The sequence below is a fragment of the Psammomys obesus genome, unplaced genomic scaffold, assembly GCF_907164565.1.
Source record: "Psammomys obesus unplaced genomic scaffold, mPsaObe1.curated_primary_1811, whole genome shotgun sequence".
NCBI lineage: Eukaryota > Metazoa > Chordata > Mammalia > Rodentia > Muridae > Psammomys > Psammomys obesus.
This window is the reverse complement of record NW_026585895.1, coordinates 21626446-21646614: the sequence shown is the minus strand read 5'-3', so window position 1 is coordinate 21646614 and position 20169 is coordinate 21626446. Positions and strand designations below refer to the sequence as shown.

The 20169-nt window shown below is 37.6% G+C and overlaps 1 protein-coding gene across 5 annotated transcripts in view; it reads left to right on the top strand.

The window, feature by feature from the left end:
- Slc4a10 (solute carrier family 4 member 10) overlaps positions 1–20169 on the top strand; it is a 295608-nt gene that overhangs the window by 249312 nt on the left and 26127 nt on the right. For all 5 annotated transcript variants that reach the window (XM_055599957.1, XM_055599954.1, XM_055599956.1 and 2 more), the window contains 5 exons: positions 1207–1320; positions 2560–2721; positions 11628–11879; positions 13056–13124; positions 18969–19142. In XM_055599957.1, the coding sequence (XP_055455932.1) occupies positions 1207–1320; positions 2560–2721; positions 11628–11879; positions 13056–13124; positions 18969–19142 (771 nt within the window). The remainder of the gene's footprint in view (positions 1–1206; positions 1321–2559; positions 2722–11627; positions 11880–13055; positions 13125–18968; positions 19143–20169) is intronic.

Genomic DNA, 20169 nt, shown 5'->3' with positions numbered 1-20169 from the left:
AACACTGTAAAGTAATGTCCATGACATCTATGAAAAGGGGCAGGGCTGAAATAGAAAAACACAAAACAAAACAAAGAAACAAATGTTTGGGGGTTAAGAAACACATTTAAAAAAAAACCTGCTTCGGCAAATGTGTCAGGAAGAGTTTCTTCCACAGAGAGCTGCTTTTCCTGCCGCTTTCTTCTTGGCTAGGATGACAGACTCGTTTCCTCCACCTCTGACCTGAACCTGAACAATGCTGAATTAGTCTCCATGTGTTGGAACAGTGATCCTACGTACTGTGTATGCTTCAGAAGCATCCTAATAGAAAACAAAGAGTACCGGTAGTTGTTTAAGGATAATTACTCACAATGTCCTTGTAGGGCTTGGAAGATGGTTCAGTCAGTAAAGCACTTGCTGGATGAGAACCTGAGCCAGAGCCCCAGAATCCATGTTAAAAGAAAAAACAAAAAACAAACAAACAAAAAAAAAAAAAAAAAAAAGCTGGGCGTATTGCCACACACCAGACAGAGCGAAGTTGGAGGGGCAGGTGGATCTCCGTGTGCCTGAGCCTGTGCTTTGCCTGACCTCCTTAGTCAAGTCCCCTACCAGTGAGAAGCACGGAGGGCCAGCGCTTAAGGAGGCTCTTTCTCTAACTTGTGTGCGCCCTGACCTGTGCAGCCGCTAAACAGCGGCTTTCTACAATGGTTTGAAAAGTGGCCTATATAAAATTCATTTTAAATAACAGAAAATTCAAAATCTGCCCACACTGTTGTGTACGTTACTAGTGGTCATGCTTTAAGTAAAAATAATTAGAGCATACATCTTTAGTAAAAGCAGGTAATTTCATTCAATGGTCCTATGGATTCACGATGTTAAAATATAACGTCTATGAGAGCATCCTAAAATTAATCAGATGCAGGCCAGATAATATTTTTTTCTACGCTCTACATTTTCTCATATTTGGTCTTGTAGTAAATACTTTTAAGTAAATATTGGAAAGAAAATGAGCACCAATATTTCTGTTCAATAAATTTTTATTCTGAAAAGTGTGGCTAAGAGACATAGATATGGATTCAGATTCTAGTATTGTATACTGAGCATACAATGTAACATCATATTATGTTTATCATATTTGTTTGTAAAGTGCGATCCAAGACCGTTCCTGAATATTCCCAGTTATTTACATCTCCTTCCCTCAAGTCACAACATTTTCATTATTTTTAGGTTCGATCCATAGTGAGTGATTTTGCAGTCTTTCTTACAATTCTGTGTATGGTTTTAACTGACTATGCCATGGGGATCCCATCACCGAAACTGCAAGTACCGAGTGTTTTCAAGGTACCTTATCTAGCACTTAATATACTTCTGCTTTTCTACCTCTCTGTGTCTGATAGATGATATCTGTGGCTCCAGTACCTGGGATTTTCATGAGAGCGTGAACAATATACATTCATAGATTAAGAAATAAATTGTCTAATACTAAAAAGAATTATAAAAATGAAACCTGAAGACTGATTAAATGTTTTTCTGTTACAGTTAGAATGTATACATGCAATACAACATGCCTAAACACTACAGAAGCCTTCTGAAACTAAGGAACATGCATTATTGTGAGGCAAAACTGTGAAGTGAATAGGGTTTGAAAAACAGATAAGAATAGGCTTGGGATGAGTATTGCAACCACGTTATAAGGGCAGGATATGTCCTTGAAGCCAGTAATTTACTGTCTCAGCCTGTTTTCTCATCTTTCAAGCAGAGCTAGGGACTCAATCATAGGATCATTTGCTGTCATAATGAATTCCTCTGGGACCATGTTTTGAACCTTTTGCTGCGCTTCTGATGTCACTAAGTTTCTGTTTGTTCTTTTTTGTCATGCAGTAGCCTGGGCACACACCTAGAATAAATTCCGTATTATACCAAAACATTCTGTTTACATTTCTACTTGTGATTCTAACCTAAAAGAAAGTTCCATCTTGCTTCTAGCATAGTATTCAATGGGCAATTTTAAATAGAGACAGTAAATGGTGTTTTGCTGTTATTTATTTAATACAGGTGTTGATGGAGAATACCTTTTAAATTAGTCTGCTAGCCAAAATTCAACCTCAATTAATTAACAGACCTGGAACCTTAGACAATTTACTGTTGCGCTCTATGTCTCAATTTCATCTTTACAGTGTTATGAAGAGAAAATGGGTTAAAAGATAAAACAAGTAGAATGGTGTTCTTTTTTTTTTTTTTTTACAATACCTGTGACAATATCCTTTTTTGTTTTTTAATTATTATCATTTATTACAATTTATTCAATTTGTATCCTGTCTGTGGCCCCCTCCCTCATATCCTCTCAGTTCTACCCTCCCTGCCTCTTCTCCCCCTATGCTTCTCCCCTAGTCCACTTCTCCTTCTATCTGACCCTAGCCTATCTCTTAATGATGTAAATGCTCCAAGAGTTCATTATTTATTAAATTATCAGCCAATCATTCCATAACTACGTTTTCCATGTTTGCGTCTGTATGACTTAGTTTGATTAGATATTTATCAGTCTAGCTACTGATATGTATGCTTACATTTTCTTCCCAGCCTACCAGAGACGACCGTGGATGGTTTGTTACGCCTTTAGGACCAAACCCGTGGTGGACAATTATAGCTGCCATTATCCCAGCTTTGCTTTGTACTATCCTAATTTTCATGGACCAACAGATTACAGCTGTCATAATCAACAGAAAAGAGCATAAGCTAAAGGTGTGTTTTAACATCCATTATAATTTAAATGATTTTTACCTAGCTGATAGGAATTGCTGGTCATAGGTTTGGCTTGTATTGTGTTTCATTTGTTCAGTATAAAATTCTATTTTCAGGTTCATAGTTTTTATTGTGTTCTAGGACACTTTGTATTATGGAAACATGAAAATGTGGTTCCAACATTTGACTAACCTCCAAAGACTGAATTCTTATGTTTAGGATTTAAAAGAGTTTAAAAGGTAACATGCTTAACATTAATTTAGGGAAATATTCAATTATGGTGAAATACAATTTTATTATCAACTTGACTTATGTCTGGGATTTCTCTGTTCCTTTATTTGACACTAAGTATGTTCATTATTTTAAGGACCATGTCTCCAGGTATGTTTCACTGAATATATTTAAAAATTATTATTTGTTTGTAATGCCTAAAACAAAGGAAAACTTTGTTCACAAATACTATAGATTATAAGTGACATCTTTGAACATTATTGCAGATTTTTTAATAACTTTTAAATGCAAATAGATTTTATTTAATGTATTCTGGCCTGCTGATTTGCAACTGTAAGTAATTAAATTTTTTCATCATCATTCAATTTGTATGGAGCATAAGTGTTATCATTTTTATATGTAAATCTTAAATAAATATTGAATTGTTAAAAATAATCAGAATCAATAAAGGGAGAGAGAGCAGAATAACTGTAAAAGCCAGAAGAACAGGAAGTTTGCTGTGAGATAGGAAATCTACATTTATGAAACTTCAACAAGGACAACACCAAGAGATATGCAGGGAACCTTATGGAAGTGGGGGTGATAGAAAGGCCTGGAGGGGACAGGAGCTCCACAAGGAAAGCAACAGGACCAAAATATCTGGGCCCAGGGGGCCCTCCAGAGACTATGAATCAACCAAGGACCATGCAGGGAGAGGACCTAGACCTCACAGATACAGATCATGAGCAACTCAGTCTCATGTAGGTTTCCTAGTAAGGGGAGCAGGGGCAGTCACTGACATGAACTCAGTTGCCTACTCTTTGATCACCTCCCTCTAGGCCACAGAGGAAGATGATGCAGTCAGTCCTGATGAGACCTGATAGGCTAGGGTCAGATATTAGGGATGGAGGCCCTCCCCTATCAGTGGACTAGGGGACGAAATTAGGGGAAGGTTGGGGGAAGAGGGAGAGAGGGAGGGACTGGGAGGAGATGAGGTAGGAGGCTACAGCGGATTACAAAGTGAATACATCGTAATAAATAATAATAAAAAGAGAGAGATGTTAACATGAAGAAGGAAATCTCACAGAACTCTTTACCAGACAAAGAACTAGACGCAGCTAATGATTGCTGAGAGAGGGAGAATTAGTCTTTTCCAGGGATGAGCCCCCTAATTGATTAGCCGGTACCAAATGGTTAGCGCTGTAGTCATATACACACAAGTAATACCAAATGAAATCAGTAGGTTGTATTCATGTATTTGTGTGTGTGTGTGTGTGTGTGTTATGTATGTAACAATAATAAAGAAAAAGAGGCCATGAATTTGAAAGGGAGGTAGGGGCATGGCAAAGGTTGAAAAGAGGAAGCGGAAAAGGAAGGATGAAGTAATTATAGTTAATTAAAATTTTATTTCTTTATTTAACTGCTGTAAATTTTCCTTGTTAATAAAATACATTTTATTTTACAGTGGTTAAATAAATAAATCCATTTTATTTATTTTACAGCTTGATCCCAGCTCCCTTGCCCATCCCCAGTCACACTTGCACATCCCTTCCCTTTCTCAGAGAAGGGGAAGCCCCTGAGGGGTACCCACTCACCCAGGCACCTCAAGTCACAGCAGGGCTAAGCACATCCTCTCCCACTGAGGCCTGACAAGGCAGCCCAGCTAGGGAAAGTGGATCCCGAGGCAGGTGACAGAATTGGGGACAGCCCCTACTCCCACCGTTAAGGGGACCCATATGTGACCAACCTGCACATCTGCTACATATGTGTAGCAGGTCTAAGTCCAGCCCATGCATGTTTTTTGGTTGGTGGTTCAGTCTCTGTGTGTCCCCCACAGGCCCAGTCTAGTTTACTCTAGATCTTCTTGTGCTGTCCTTGACCCCTGCAGCTTCCTCTGTCTTTCCTCCAACTCTTCCACAAAACTCCCAGAGTTCAGCCCATTGTTTGGCTTTGGGTCTCTGCATCTGTTTCTATCAGCTGATGGTTTGTTTAAAAATTAGAATCAAACCTTGTAAAATCGGACGTGAACAGTGTCCTGAAGCTGAAGAAGTTGCCAGCTACCTTTATGCATCTTTTAATCTCAAAATTATTGCTGAAGTAACAACTATTGTGCTATATACAATTTGATAAATGTATTAGGATAATTGAAGTATCTGAAGTATAATTTCATTGATATTATCAATAAGCATAGCTATAAGGATGTACAATTATTTGTAATAAATTATGTTAAGGTGTTTGCAGTATATATTAGAAAGAATGAGCATTCCTTATTCTCTTGTAGAAAGAATTTAAGATGAAACTTCTTATAAAAATAATTAATTCAATTTGCTTGTAGCTTTTGTTAAATAAGGTTGTTTAAGTATTGATGATATATATTTTAAATTTTTGTGAAGTCTTAGGAATACAGGATATTGTGACTAATACTTGAAATTCCAGCACTTGGGAGACTGAGTCAGGAGGATCATCATGAGTTCAAGGCTACCCTGACTACAGAGCAAAACTACCTCAAAAAAAATTAAAAATAAATAAAATCTTAGGCCATGGGGTATTGACATTGTTTGATAATACGATTAATAACCAGCTCCCTGTGTAAGAAGAGAGACATTTTCATGGAGCAACTGTCTTCACTATGCTACCAACTGATATCAACTATTCATTTATTTTTATTTTTACATTTATCTTCACCAATGCAGAAAAATATTTAAAAATTTGTGTTTTTCATGATAGAGAGGCTTGATAAACAGACCAGGAAGAATCAAACATTGATCATAATAAGACAATACAGGACGTGTTCACAGCAGCAGAACACTGCCATCCGAGCGTTCCCCGCTTACCTTGGATATAGCTCTCCAGTCTCCTCGTAATTCAGAAACAATAAAACCTTATTTATTTTGCCTATAGCCATTCTTCTCCTATAAGTTCCACCATAACGTAATCTATTGCTTTGATTTTCCTCTTGACAACCACAAAAATATCACCTTCTCAGAACACTGTTTACTCAGAATAACAGTTTGGCCCATGACTATTCTCCCTGCCTGTTGCTACACTGAATTTTTTTTTTTAATTTCCTGGCTTTTACATGAACTTCTTAATCATGAAGAGATGTTCCCTGAGTATATCCCAAAATCACAAGCTAACTACACTTTCAGCCCTTCCGTAGTTTTCTCATTGAAAGCTCATTGTTGCTGTGATTGGAACGTTGTCTGGAATTGTTCTGTGAATCGTGTTCTTTCGTTTCTGTGCAAGCATGTCTTCACAACATGTATCCAAGTGCACATAATCTCCTCAGGTCATCTCAGAATTCATGTCACTTTCTACCTCTTCTAAATGTATTATAGATCTTTTGATTTTGCACACCTCATTGCCAAAACTAGTCATTTTCTTTTACGTGATATTTTTCATGACAAGAAAATATTTTTACAATAATTTTGAAGTAGTAAATACAGGACAAAATGTTGAGCTACAGAGACTACTAACTCATTCGTTACATAACTTACTATACCTGAGAATGAGGGAGCATCATTAGTAAAACTGCAAGTCACCCCACTGAGCTTTGTGTCATGCAAGCATAAAAGCAGCCCCCCCAAATTAAAATATGACCAAGACAATTGTTATATGTTATATAGATGCACAAATAAATCCATACTTTCTCTAGAATTTATATTTTTATTTTAGAATGGGGGATTAACTAGATACCTTTTAAAGGCATTAAAAAACAAAAGCTTGGTTTTGTTTAGAGCATATTCTGTAAAAGCAGAAATAAAGGGAGACATTATTTTGTAGAAAAAGAAAGTTTCTATTAAGATCCAGCTCTGGGATTTCTACATGTTTCTGTAGACAGTTCAGGCTTCTTTTGACATCATTTTTAATAAACAGCAATACAATCCCAGATCACTCGAGTAAATGAATGCATTTGCAGCATTCATTTGGCACCACATTCCCTTGATGATTATGCCATTTGATATGTTCTTTTTTGCCCTCTTTGTCAGCCTGGTTCTTCATGTCAATCTATAGTCTTTTATGTGGTTGACTTGACAGATGCAGGAAATTGCTGCCAAGCTTTGAAATGATTTTTTTCAGCAGTGGCATCTGGGTATCAGATGGTCCTCTTGGCTGGCCTCTTGTCTTGCTGCATGTTGGTTTTAGTGGGGTCTGGTGTAGCATCACCTGTTGCTATGTTCCCTTTTCCTCCCATATGTCCATTTCCCATGATTCAAGGATGGATGTGAGAATAAAAGCTACAGTTCTGTCTTTATTTTTGAAAAAAAAAAAAAAAAACCTACAGAAATATGTTACAAGGTACAGAGGTCTCTCTCTGACAAAGGATACTTCCCTTTGGCTGGCAGGCCTAATCATCTAATAATTTGTTTGCAACAACCAAGTTTTAAAAAGCATTTTAAAAGAAAGGCAAGAAGAAGGCTGCTGATTAATAAGTGGAAATGTCAGAACTGCTTTATCTCCTTTGGTTTGCATTAAGTCAGATTGTTCTCATTTTACAGCATAATTAAGGGAAATCATGTATTCATTTTAAAGACAAAGTTGTTCTCTCTGAAATAATTATCTTGCCCACTTCCAGAAATCCAAAATTACACTGTTTACATTTATATCAAATTTTTAAAAAACTAATAAGTACTGCAGGAAATTATTGTCATGAAGAAGACTTACCTCACATTATTAAATTTGGTGAATGTTGACACTGAGAAAGTTCATATGTGCTAAAATAACTATATATATATATATATATATTTTTTTTTTTAAACCTTCAACTCTCCAGGGCCCTGCCATCTTTTTCCTTTTGATGTTCATTTTGTGGCCCTGGGCACTTCTCGCAGATCCCATTCATTTTGGTAGCACCATAATTTAAAATAGTCCCAGTGGCACAGTTGCATGGAATCCCCTCAGATGCAGGAATCTGTAGATTCTAACTCACATTCTAATTTGCAGTCCCTAGAACAACACACATTTGTAACTGCTTCAGGCACTGCTTTTTAAGGGCTTGAGTTTTCTGCTATCTTTTAATGTATTTATTGTTTTATTAATTACAGTTTATTCACTTTGTATCCCAGCTGTAGCCCCCTCCCTTGCCCCCCTCCCAATCTCACATTTCCTCCCTCTTCTTCTCCCATGTCCCTCTCCCAGTCCACTGATAGGGGAAGTCCTCCTCCTCTTCCATCTGATCCCAGCCTATCAGTTCCCATCAGGACTGGCTGCATTGTCTTCCCCTATGGCCTAGTAAGGCTGTACCACCCCCCCTCAGGGGAAGTGATCACAGAGCCAGCCACTGAGTTCATGTCAGGGACAGTCCCTGTTCCCATTACTAGGAAACCCACTTGGACACTGAGCTGCCATGGGCTACATCTGAGCAGGGGTTCTAGGTTATCTTCATGAATGGTCCTTGATTGGAGTATCAGTCTCAGAAAAGACCCCTGGGTCCAGCTTTTTTGGTTCTGTTGCTCTCCTTGTGGAGCTCCTGACCCCTCCAGGTCCTTCTATCTCCCCCTTCTTTCATAAGATTTCATGCACTCTGCCCAAAGTTTGGCTATGAGTCTCAGCCTCTCCATTGATACCGTGCTGGGTAGAGTTTTTCAGAGCCCCTCTGTGGTGGGCTCCTATCCTGTTCCCTGTTTTCTCCCTCTTCCAATGTCTGCTCCATTTGCCTTTCTGCATGAGGATTGATCATCTTATCCAGGGTTCTCCTTCTTGCTTAGCTTCTTTAGGTGTACAGATTTTAGTAAGATTATCCCATGTCTAATACCCACTTATAAGTGAGCATATACCATGTGTGTCTTTTTGCTTCTGGGATACCTCACTCAGGATGATCTTTTCTAGTTCCTACCATTTACCTGCAAATATCATGATTTCCTTTTTTTAAATTGCTGAGTAGTATTTCATTGTGTAAATGTACCACAATTTCTGTATCCACTCCTCCATTGATGGACATCTGGGTTGTTTCCAGGTTCTAGCTATTACAAATAAAGCTGCTACAAACATGGTTGAACAAATATCCTTGTTGTGTACTTGACCATATTTTGGATATATGCCTAGGAGTGGTATAGCTGTATCTCAAGGAAGCTTTAGTCCTAATTGGCTGAGAAAGCACCAGATTGATTTCCAAAGTGGTTGTATAAGGTTACATTCTAACCAGCAATGGAGGAGGGTTAATCTTTCTCCACATCCTCTTCAGCATGCGTTGTCACTTGAGTTTTTCATCTTGGCCATTCTGATAGGTGTAAGGTGAAATCTCAGGGTCGTTTTGATTTGCATTTCCCTGATAGCTAAGGATGTTGAGCGTTTCTTTAAGTGTTTCTCTGCCACTTGATATTCCTCTATTGAGAAATCTCTCTCTTTAGCTCTATACCCCATTTTTTTAATTAGATTACTTGATTTGTTGCTATTTAACTTCTTGAGTTCTTTATATATTCTGGATATTAGCCCTTTGTCAGATACAGGATTGGAGAAGTTCCTTTCCCAACATGTAGGCTGTCATTTTTTTCTGACAACAGTGTCCTTTGCTTTATAGAAGTTTTCAGTTTCATGAGGTCCCATGTATTAATTGTTGATCTTAGAGCCTGTGTTGTTGGTGTTCTGTTCAGGAAGTTTTCTCTGGTGCCAATGAGTTCAAGGTTCTCCCCGACTTTTTCTTCTAACTGGTTTATTTAGTGTGTCTGGTTTTATATTGAGGTCTTTGATCCACTTGGACTTTTTTTTACTATAGCTTAGAAAATGTTTTGCTGATGGCTTTTTCATTTTACTGAAGCCATTTTTGGTTATGCTGACACCAAGATGTTTTTTCACTTTCTGGATACTCTTGGTATTCTCACTATCATACCAAATGTAACTACTCTATTTATTCTACTGTTACAATTATTACATTGAATTTTAAGATGTGTTAAAAGAATATATGTTTCTTTATAAAAAAATTAAAATAAAAAAATTTAAAACCCATTCCACTCAGGAGGCAGATGTAAGAGGATTGCCTATGAGTTCAAGGACAGGCTCAACTATATAATGATTGCAGGACACAGACTACATAAGGAGACATTGTATTTAAAATTGAGAGAAAGAAAGAAAGAAAATAAAGAGAAAGAAAGAGAAAAAATTTTAGTTTGTAACTTCTATTGCTTGTTTCTTGTGTGTTAATAATTATGCTAAGAAATTATGGAAAATACTAAGGAATGATTTGATATTTTCCATCTTTAATACGCTTGGTTTTATTATAGTAGAACCTAACATACACTTGGTATTTATGATATAGCTCACATTATTTTCAATGGTTTCTAAAATTAAGTAAGTTAATTATTACAACTTAATGAGATGCCTGTTATTAATATTATTAACTTCTCTGAGATAGAAAGAGGCCTAAGAGATTAAATGATTGACCTAAGGTCATTTTTGAGCTATCATTTGTTTTTTTGTTTTTTAAATTCCCCCCCCCCTTTTTTTAAAAACCTGAAAATAGTTTCTTCTCTCATAAAGTACATCTGACCAAGATTTTCCCTCCCTCTACTCCTCCCAGATCCACTCCTTATTCATTTCCTCTTCAGAAAATAGCAGGCCTCCAAGAGATAACAGTGAACAGGACAGGACAAAGAAGTGTAAGATAAGGCAAAAGCCTTCTTATGGAGACTGAACAATGCAACCCAGCTGAAGGAAAGGAGCCCCAAGAGCAGGCGAAAGAGTTAGAGATATACCACTCCCACTGTTAGGAGTCCAGCAGAACCACCAAGCTTACAGCCATAACATACATGCAGAGGGCCTGGTGAAGACCCACATAGGCCCAGTGCTTGCCCTCATTTGAACCCAGCAATGTGTTTCCAGAACATACCCTCTTAGTCATTATGTTACATGAGCTTCCATGAAGTAGTATTGAAAAAAATGAAAGTAAGACCTAAGACATAATGTAAATCAAGATTTTTGCTGCCACTGAGCTGTTAAACTTCCTTCATCTCCAGAGCACAGAAGGAGAGGACAATTGTGCTCTTCAGTGTGTCTGAGTTCTCTTCTCAGAGATCTAACCCAATCAACCCTTCTCGAGAGCACTGTGGCGCCTACTTTACTTCACTTAATTTTCTGCCTGCACTCGAGTTCCGGATGGTAATGATGGAGTGGAATTACAGAGGGGACAGAAAGTACAAATGCTCCTATTTCAAAGGATGGCTTGTTTCTTTGGCTGTTGAGAAGGCAATAAAATGAGAAGAAGGTCACAATGTACTGAGATAAAAGGACCATGCACAGATATAACCTAGAACCCCTGCTCAGACGTAGCCCAAGGCAGTTCAGCATTTAAGTGGGTTTTCCTAGTGAGGGGAACAGAGGCTGTCTCTGACATGAACTCAGTGGACTTAGAGAGGGGCAGGGAGGAGATGAGGGATGGAGGGAGGATGGGATTGGGAGGGAATGAGGGAGTGGGCTACAGCTGGGATACAAAGTAAATAGCCTGTAATTAATATAAAAAATAAAAATTAAAAAAGTGAGAATAAATAAGGGAGATTAGGCTGTATGATATTATGTTTTCCAATAAAACATCAGGCCTAAAATGAGAGAAGGCTGTTAAAAACTGTATCTTAGAAGTTAGCTCTAGGGCACCTGCTGTAAGGGGCTTCTTGGTGTTGTCAGGAAGTGGTTTCTGTTGTCAACCAAGCCATCAGTAGCTGTTGGTGACGCCATTCCCTTCTCTTTTTCTATTCTTTTAATAGAAAGGCTGTGGCTATCACCTGGATCTGCTAATGGTGGCTGTCATGCTCGGGGTGTGCTCCATTATGGGGCTGCCGTGGTTTGTGGCCGCCACAGTCCTCTCTATCACTCATGTCAACAGTCTGAAGCTGGAATCAGAGTGCTCCGCTCCAGGAGAACAGCCCAAGTTTCTCGGCATTAGAGAGCAGAGGGTGACTGGGCTCATGATTTTTATTCTTATGGGTTCATCAGTTTTTATGACCAGTATTCTGAAGGTAATAAAATTATCCCTTGTGAATGAGAGAAAGAATATATATGTTTAAGATACCGTTTTAATATAGGCATAAATTTATAAATATTACATGCCATGAGATAAAAGTGGTAATTAAAAAAAAAGTTTATTTAATTCTCCTTCACCAAGTTTATTAAATTTGTCCTGAGTTTTAGAATCCTTAAAGTACTTGAAAGTACAACTTTGTTATACTTTGTGGCAGAAAAAAAAAAAAATTGGTTTATAGCTTTCAAGCCATCGGAAAGGTCACACTCTCTGAGTAGCTGGTGACTGAACTCACTACAGTTCTACCCAAGTTAAAGTTTCTATTACTGTGTCAGTCTGTAGATCGACTATTACATAAGTCAGTGATGCAGACAGGACAACGACTATGCCGTCATCACACAGACAGCTTTATATTCTGAAGGCCTCACACAAACACTGCATCAAATCATCACGGCCTATAAGTAATTTTCGCATTTAAAATTATTGCGTTAACTTTGAGTCACAGTAAAGAAATTACTGTTTTGTCATATGACTCCGGCAGATACTCTTATAGCCACATTATGAATTATCATCCATCTTGATTGAGTTAAATACTATTTGAATTGTTTAACTTTCATAGCATCTTGTATTTAACCATTGAAAACTTATATTTCTGTTATGTAAGCACTAGTATACTGTATAAATTGAGCTAACCCAAGAAACTTGAACAGTCCACGCGTTAACAAATATTAGCCACAACAAAGGACCAAACTGTTAAAGTAAAACTTCATTCTTTACCTTTGATCCAGATATCTTACTATTCTAAAATAGAATGTAAACTGTCCTTAAAGTGGCTAACAGTCAGTATTTATTGTGGTGCAGTAATGGTTTTATGGTACTATTTCTTAGGAAACGCAGTTTATAGAAAAAGTTTAATACTTACAGTGACTACTGTTATCATATTTTTTTAGATACCAAGAAATTAAGGTACAGACAGTGTAAGTAACTGTTTAATGTTACACAGATTTAAAAAATGCTAAGGTATAATTTGAAATTATGTCTTCTGATTTTTGTGCTATACTTGCTTCTAGAATGTTTTGCACTTTCCTTTTTCCCCTCTTTGGTAAGTGTGAAACTGAATGACCATATGTTGGGAAATGATGGCTGCCATTTTTCTAATTGTGTTTTTTTACAGTTTATCCCCATGCCAGTGTTATATGGAGTGTTTCTTTATATGGGTGCTTCATCTCTAAAGGGAATTCAGGTAAATTACTTTACTCTTACAGGCATATCTGCTGTAACGTAATAGATGCTGAGTCATGTGACAGCAAGGATTATCTGAGGCGAGACTGTCCAACCACACATAAATTTTATGAAAGTGGCCAGAATTGTAGATGATTCTCTGTTAAGTGAGCACCCTCTCATTTATGTGCTATCTCCAACCACAAAGATTAATAACCTTAAATTATTATGTGCATGTTCATGTGTGCGTGTGCACATCTGTGTACGTGTGTGTTTATCTGTGTGTATGTGTGTGTTTGAAGGGAGAATGCATGTACATGTGGAGGCCAGAGGACAACCACGGAATATCACTGTCTTGGTTAGAGTGGCTGGCCAGTGAATCCAGGGATGTTGCTCTCTCTGTTTTCCCAGCCCTCAGAATACAATCAAGCGCCATAAGACTGGCTTTATTATGTGAGCTCTGAGGACCTAACTTTGGTCTTCATGCTTGTACAGCAAACACTTTGCCAGTTGAGCTACTGTTTACTATAAATACATTAACGCTGAAAAGCTTGCTAAGGACCATGTATGGTTATACCTTAGAACCCCTGCTCAGATGTAGCCCATGGCAGCTCAGTATCCAAGTGGGTACCCTAGTAAGGGGAACAGGAACTATTTCTGACATGAACTCAATGGCTGGCTCTTTGACCTCCCCTCTCCATCCTTCCCCCCGCACCCCCCCCCCCCGTCAGGGAGGAGCAGCCTTACTAGGCCACAGAGGAGGATATTGCAGCCAGTCCTGATGAGATCTGATAAGCTAGGGTCAGATGAAAGGGGAGGAGGTCCTCCCCTATCAATAGACTGGGAAAGGGGTAGGGAGAAGGTGAGAGAGGGAAGGTGGGAATGGGAGAGAATGAGGGAGCAGGATACAGCTGGGATACAAAGTTAATAAACTGTAACTAATATTAAAAAATAAAAATTTAAAAAAAATAATGAGTTAAAAAAACGAAAAGTTTGGTTTTCACCACCCTTTTAGAAAATGAATTAAGTTCATTTCAAAATACATACAAATGCAAATACTCAATCAAGACTTGGAATTTATCCGCAACAATAGAAAAATACCTTACACAAAAGACAATTTCTTCAAAAGAAAGTGTTGCATGCAACATATATTGTTAAATATTGGAACATAAAGTAAAATACATTTACTGAAAATTCTAGTAAAAATGATCACAAAAGAAACATGGCAAAGTCTTTGCTGTACAAAGGAAAGGAAAACCTGCCATACATTTGCAAAGTTCTGAGCTTGGGCTCAAGGTAGAGAAATAAAAGCAATTTGTCAAAAGAATAAGATCCCGGTTACTTTTCTTTTTCTTTGATGTTTGTTCTTTTTTTTTTTTTATTACAATTACATCATAGAATTATTTTGAAAATTAAGTTACAATAAAGGCATAGAACAAGGAACATTAAATGTAAGTGAAAGTATGGTTTAAATATTGTTTGAATAAATATTTTAGGTATTTGTTAGTTTTATTTTTCCTGCCTAAAATGTAATTTAGTAGCTAAAGCAGGAAATATCCTTTATCTCAATATTTGCAAGTTATGAATCTGGACTATTAGCTACATGGTTCTGGGTCAAAAATCTTTCTTTTGGTTGACAAGGGTTTCTAGAGGCTTAATCTGGAGGCTTAATAGAGTTAGAAGATCATCTTCAAGATGACTTTAAACATGGCTGAGAGCAAGTGGTTTTACTGGTTCCTCTCCCTTTATTATCAGGAGTCCTCAGATTTTGGCCACAAGCACAACTCTATGCTTATGAATGCTCACATTAAAGTTAACTTCTTTGGAGTGAGCAATACAAAAGTATGTGTGAGAAGGGGTGGGAAATAAAGGAGGGATGGAGAGAGACAGAGACAGAGAGAATGCTTTTTGGTTTACTCTCCAAAATCACAGGTGACCTTGTCAGTCTTTCTGTTGTTCTGTTGGTTTGAAATGAACCACCAAGTCCATATTTTGTAAAAGAGGAAGGAAATTAGATCTCACTTACTGAGGAGTGTCAGAGAATATGTAGACACATTTGCAAACCTACATGGGTGTACTCTGAACCTTTGGAGAGCTATTGGCAAATTCTTTCTGCTGATTTCTTTTAGGAAGCTATTACAGGTTTGACTTTGTGTGGTCCCTCAAAGTCATGTCTCACTAAATTAATGACCTGAGTACTTATGAACCAAGAGGATTTATTATTTGTAATTCTTTAACCAAGATACCTGAAAACTTAAGAGTAGAACCATTTATTTTGCTCACGCTACCAGGAGATTTCAGACCATCATAACAGGGCAGCCTTGGTAGAGTAGTTCTGTCCCAGTAGTGGGAACATGTGGTAATGGTTGGTCACAAGGCAACAAAACAGAAGTCAGAAAGTGTGGTACTTGAACTATTGGCTGGCTGTAGCTTACAAAGGCCTGGCCCCAGGGACCTACTTTTGCTCTCCCACTGCTACATGCTAAAGCAGTGTCAGCACTGGAGATGAAGTGTTCAGAGCATGAACCTGTAGGGAACATACCCAGAGACTCAATCCATATCTGACAGGACACACTCATAGGTAAGAGGGCTGTGTTAGGATGGAGGTAGAGGTTAGAGTTTTGCTGCCACAATGTAAGAATACAGGAAGCCATCAAGAGCTGAAAGAAGTGGAAAAACATTCTCTCTTTAGCCTTACAGAGGGGTCAGAATCCTGCTAAAATCTCCATTTTTGTACTTCTGACCGCCACAACTAAACAATAGTATGTTGCTGCATTAAACCAAAATGCTGTAGTAATTTCTTCTGTAACCTTCAGAAATGAATACAGACATCTACTTAACTGTACCTCTGAATTGTCTTTGTTTATAACAATACTATTCAGCCAAAACACTTCATTTTCTTCATGAGAGATTATATTGAGGCTCATTTATTGTACAGATTTTTTTTAACTAAAAGTAATATTAAGTGCAGCTTTTACTATGGTAACTGCTCTAACTGCTGATCAAAACATAGAGAGGTCCTGGCTGACGAACAAGAAGCACCAGGTCTCTGGCCAGCTGCCTACTGATTTTGAGAGGAGCAGCATCCAGACCCTGGTACAATGTTGGTTGTCAGAGCGGAGGCAAAAGCCTCAACATGAAGCCATTGTAAGACACTAAAATACACAAGGTGTAAGGACTCTATGCCTCTAGGAAGGAAAGGGGTGATAGAGAACTGATGTGTTTTAAAATTTTTCACAAATAAGATTTAACCTGCTCATTTAAAATTTGGCAAAAGTTTCAATGAGTAGTGATTTCGTCTGTAAGTGGAAAGCATTTCTCATTAGGCCACAGGCTCACATAAACATAACAGCAGGAATTTAAAAACAAAATGAAATAATTGTGGGGAGATTTTCTTCTAATTCTGCTCAAGTAATCTTTTTACCCATGTGGTTTAGAATTAAACAAAATGTCAAATTTTAGAATTATTTGGGATCTTTTCAAATGGAATTGTGGAGAACACCGAAGTCCTCAAGTCAAGTTTAGTGAGTTTTAAATCGCACTAATGAAATAGAAAGCCAAGGCACACTTTGTCAGGCCTCACACTGAGACATAGAACTAGTGAAATTTTAAGTGAACAGTTGAAATTCCTACTGGGAGCTGAAACTAACTGGATTGGGAGATATTACATGTTTTTAAGCCAAATACAAATCTTAGAGTATATTTACCACGATCTGTATTCCTGTAGTAATAATAAGAAAAGCAAACATCTTAGCTGTATATGTTAGATAGCTCAAGAAGCGTGCTACTTTGTTACCAAGCGAGTTGGAGGAAACTTTATGTCACCTGGCTTTTTGGCACTATTAAGGAACTTACTATGTAGGCTTCTCGCTGTGAAATATGGCAGAAAAAACAGATCACAATGTTCTCATGAATGCTGTTTCTGTATTCAAATATATAACCACATCTATATTCATTCCAACATTTCAGGGATCCAAAGTGAAGCAAATGTGCCACTTAAACAATAACAATTGAAGCACCCACTCACTGAAGCACACTTATGCAACAACATAGCTCCCTAAGAGGAGAATGATGTGTGGGGGGGATCCTATAGGAACAGACATTCAGTTGTAAGCTAGAGGATTTAGTTTCTTCCCTATTCTTATTTCCACTATGCACAAAATTGTATTTGTTAAATGCTTCCTCGCTTGAAGAGATGGTTATAAAGTAGAAAAGGCACACACGCATGCACGCGCGCGTGCGTGCACACACACACACACACACACGAGAGGTGAGCAAACAATGTGTTAGAAGTTAGTGCTGTCAGGGGCTTTGGCAAATAGCTTTGGAAGGTGATGAATGAACTTTAACAGGTGAAGTAATGCATGTATGATTATAGTTCAGATAACTGAAGAGCAGTTTGCTATACTTAAGACAGAGATCACCAAAGAGATGATAGGTTTGTGATTTTTTATGTCCTATCACCTATCTCATATAAAATTGGGTTTTAACAAATGCAAGATGCTCTAACCCTAACTGTATAGACACTTGTCTATCTGCAGAGTAAAGCCTGAAATATTTTATGATAGCAGCTGAAACTTTTCTTATGGTAGCTAAGAAATATTGTATTTATCAATGTTCTTTTGAAAATGCATAGGTTATTTTATCATAAAGAATTTTATGAAATGGAATAGTGATTGACAGTGGTCAAAACCTTTATTTTTTAAGTAACCACTTCTTGTTGGAAATGTTATCAACAACAGAATTTGGCCTAAAGATTAAACAAGTGGCTCACACAAAATAAAACTAATGTGTACTAAAATGAGTTAGTCAATAAAATGTGTTGAAGTAAGATTCCATAGAAATGAGTTTATAAAATAAATTTAGAGTTATTTTATCTATCACGATGACAAAATTGAAAGATGATCCATTGATTACACTGGCCCCATCTATATTTTCAATTGATCCAAGTAAGATAGTTTTGCATTTCTGTATGTGTCTGCATTGATATGTTATCTGTATGCATTTGTGCGGGTGTGGGTGCAGGCACATATAGCTATGAATGCATGGGTTCACGTGTAGATGTGTGCGTGCATGTGGAGGCCAGAAGTCAGCATTGGGCATCTTCCTCAGGCACTTGCTGCCTTGTTTTCTGAGACTAGGCCTCTCAGTGAACCTGGAGCTCACAGACTTGCTGGACTGACTGTGTCCATCTTTTACATGTGTGCTGGCAATCTGAAGTCAGACCCTCAGGCTTGCACTATCTCCCCAGCCCCCAAGAAAAATAACTTCAACAAAATAGAATAAAACACTTCGGTAACAAAAATATAGGTAAGCCAAACCTTTATGGTAAAGATGCATATGTTTCTAAAGACAGCATCAAATCCTTTGTTGGGGACCAAAGGGGCAAAGTCAAGACAGCAGGGCTCAGTAATGAATCCAAGGCACTCTACCAGGATGCTGGGTTTGTGTGGAGCTTGGGGGAGACAGAAATGGGTCTGGGAATTCTCAGCATGGTAATTAGTACAAGCCAAAGCCCTCTACAGGAGAGAAGGAAGCACACTGACCACATGACGCAGAGAAGACCAATATGTGGGACAGAAGGGAGCAATTATGAAGTGAGAAACAAAAAGAGGGTGATTTTATTTGTCTTGTCAAGGTACTGGTTCTCAGGGCAGCACAATGTACCACTGGCTTTCCCTTTTAAACGACACCTGTTATAATATTAGCATAATATTCTATCAGGCTACTTTTAAAGCCCAAAATCTGTCAATTCCATTGTCCTCCAATTTCCACAACTATGCCATTTGAATGTAATACTATCTAATTGTCCTACAGTTACTGTTGTCTTGTTCTGAGATGCAATCTAGTCTGTTTAATCTTTTAGTTATTTGATAGAATAAAACTCTTCTGGATGCCGGCCAAACATCAACCAGATTTTATCTATCTAAGGCATGTGCCTCTCCGGAAAGTCCATCTCTTCACAGTCATTCAGATGAGTTGTCTTGGCCTTTTGTGGATAATCAAAGTTTCGAGAGCTGCTATCGTCTTTCCTATGATGGTATGAAACTTCCTTCAACTAATTTTCTCTTTGAGTGAATTTTGGAATACACATGAACTAAAACTGCAACCATAGAGTGGCCCTGAATCACTCTGAACACTTTCTAGAAAAGCTAGGATAAACATGGGCACTAAAATAGGGTTTGAAAGATATTTTGCGTTTTTCTTTTTTTTTAGCAGTTTTTTTTTTTTTTTCTTTTTTTTTTTTTTTGTCATCCATAATCTAGTAATTAATTGAAAGCAGGATGGAAAATGAAAATTTTTTAAATTAGCATTGCAATACTAATAAATATGAAAAATCAAGGGAATTTTAAAAATGAAATTTGATTAAATGTTTCAGACAAATTTCAATTACATTAAAAGGTTTAGCAAATTTGAATGGCTATGCATAATTCAGAAATTATTGGCATAATAAGAATCTTCTAATGTTTATTTATCATGGTTTAAGCTTTTAATTATGTATTTAGGGAAGCATAATCAAATATATTTTATAGACTATAAACTTTCTTTAAAATGCCTTCAACATTGAATACAATCTTTTTTAAATTAAGTTATTTTTTTATTAATTACAGTTTATTCACTTTGTATCCCAGCTGTAACTCCCTCCCTCATCCCCTCTCAATCTCACCCTCCCTCCCTTAACTCCTCCCATGTCCTTCCCCAAGTCCACTGCTAGGGGAGGTCCTCCTCCCCTTCCCTCTGACCCTAGCCTATCAGGTCTCATCAAGACTGGCTGCATTGTCCTCCTCTGTGGCCTAATAAGGTTGCTCTTCCCTCAGGGGGAGGTGATCAAAGAGCTAGCCACTGAGTTCATGTCAGAGACAGTCCCTGTTCTTAAATTTCATTCTGGTGCTTTGAAAAGAAAAGGAATGAAAGATCAGACCATGTTTTAAACACATGTATTTCCAATATTTAGTTTAATATCACTCCTAATACAGACTTGTCTATATCTTCCTTCCTTCCATCCTTCCTTTCTTCCTTTCTTTCGTTCTTTTATTTTTTTCATTGTTTTGTTTTTCATTTTAAAT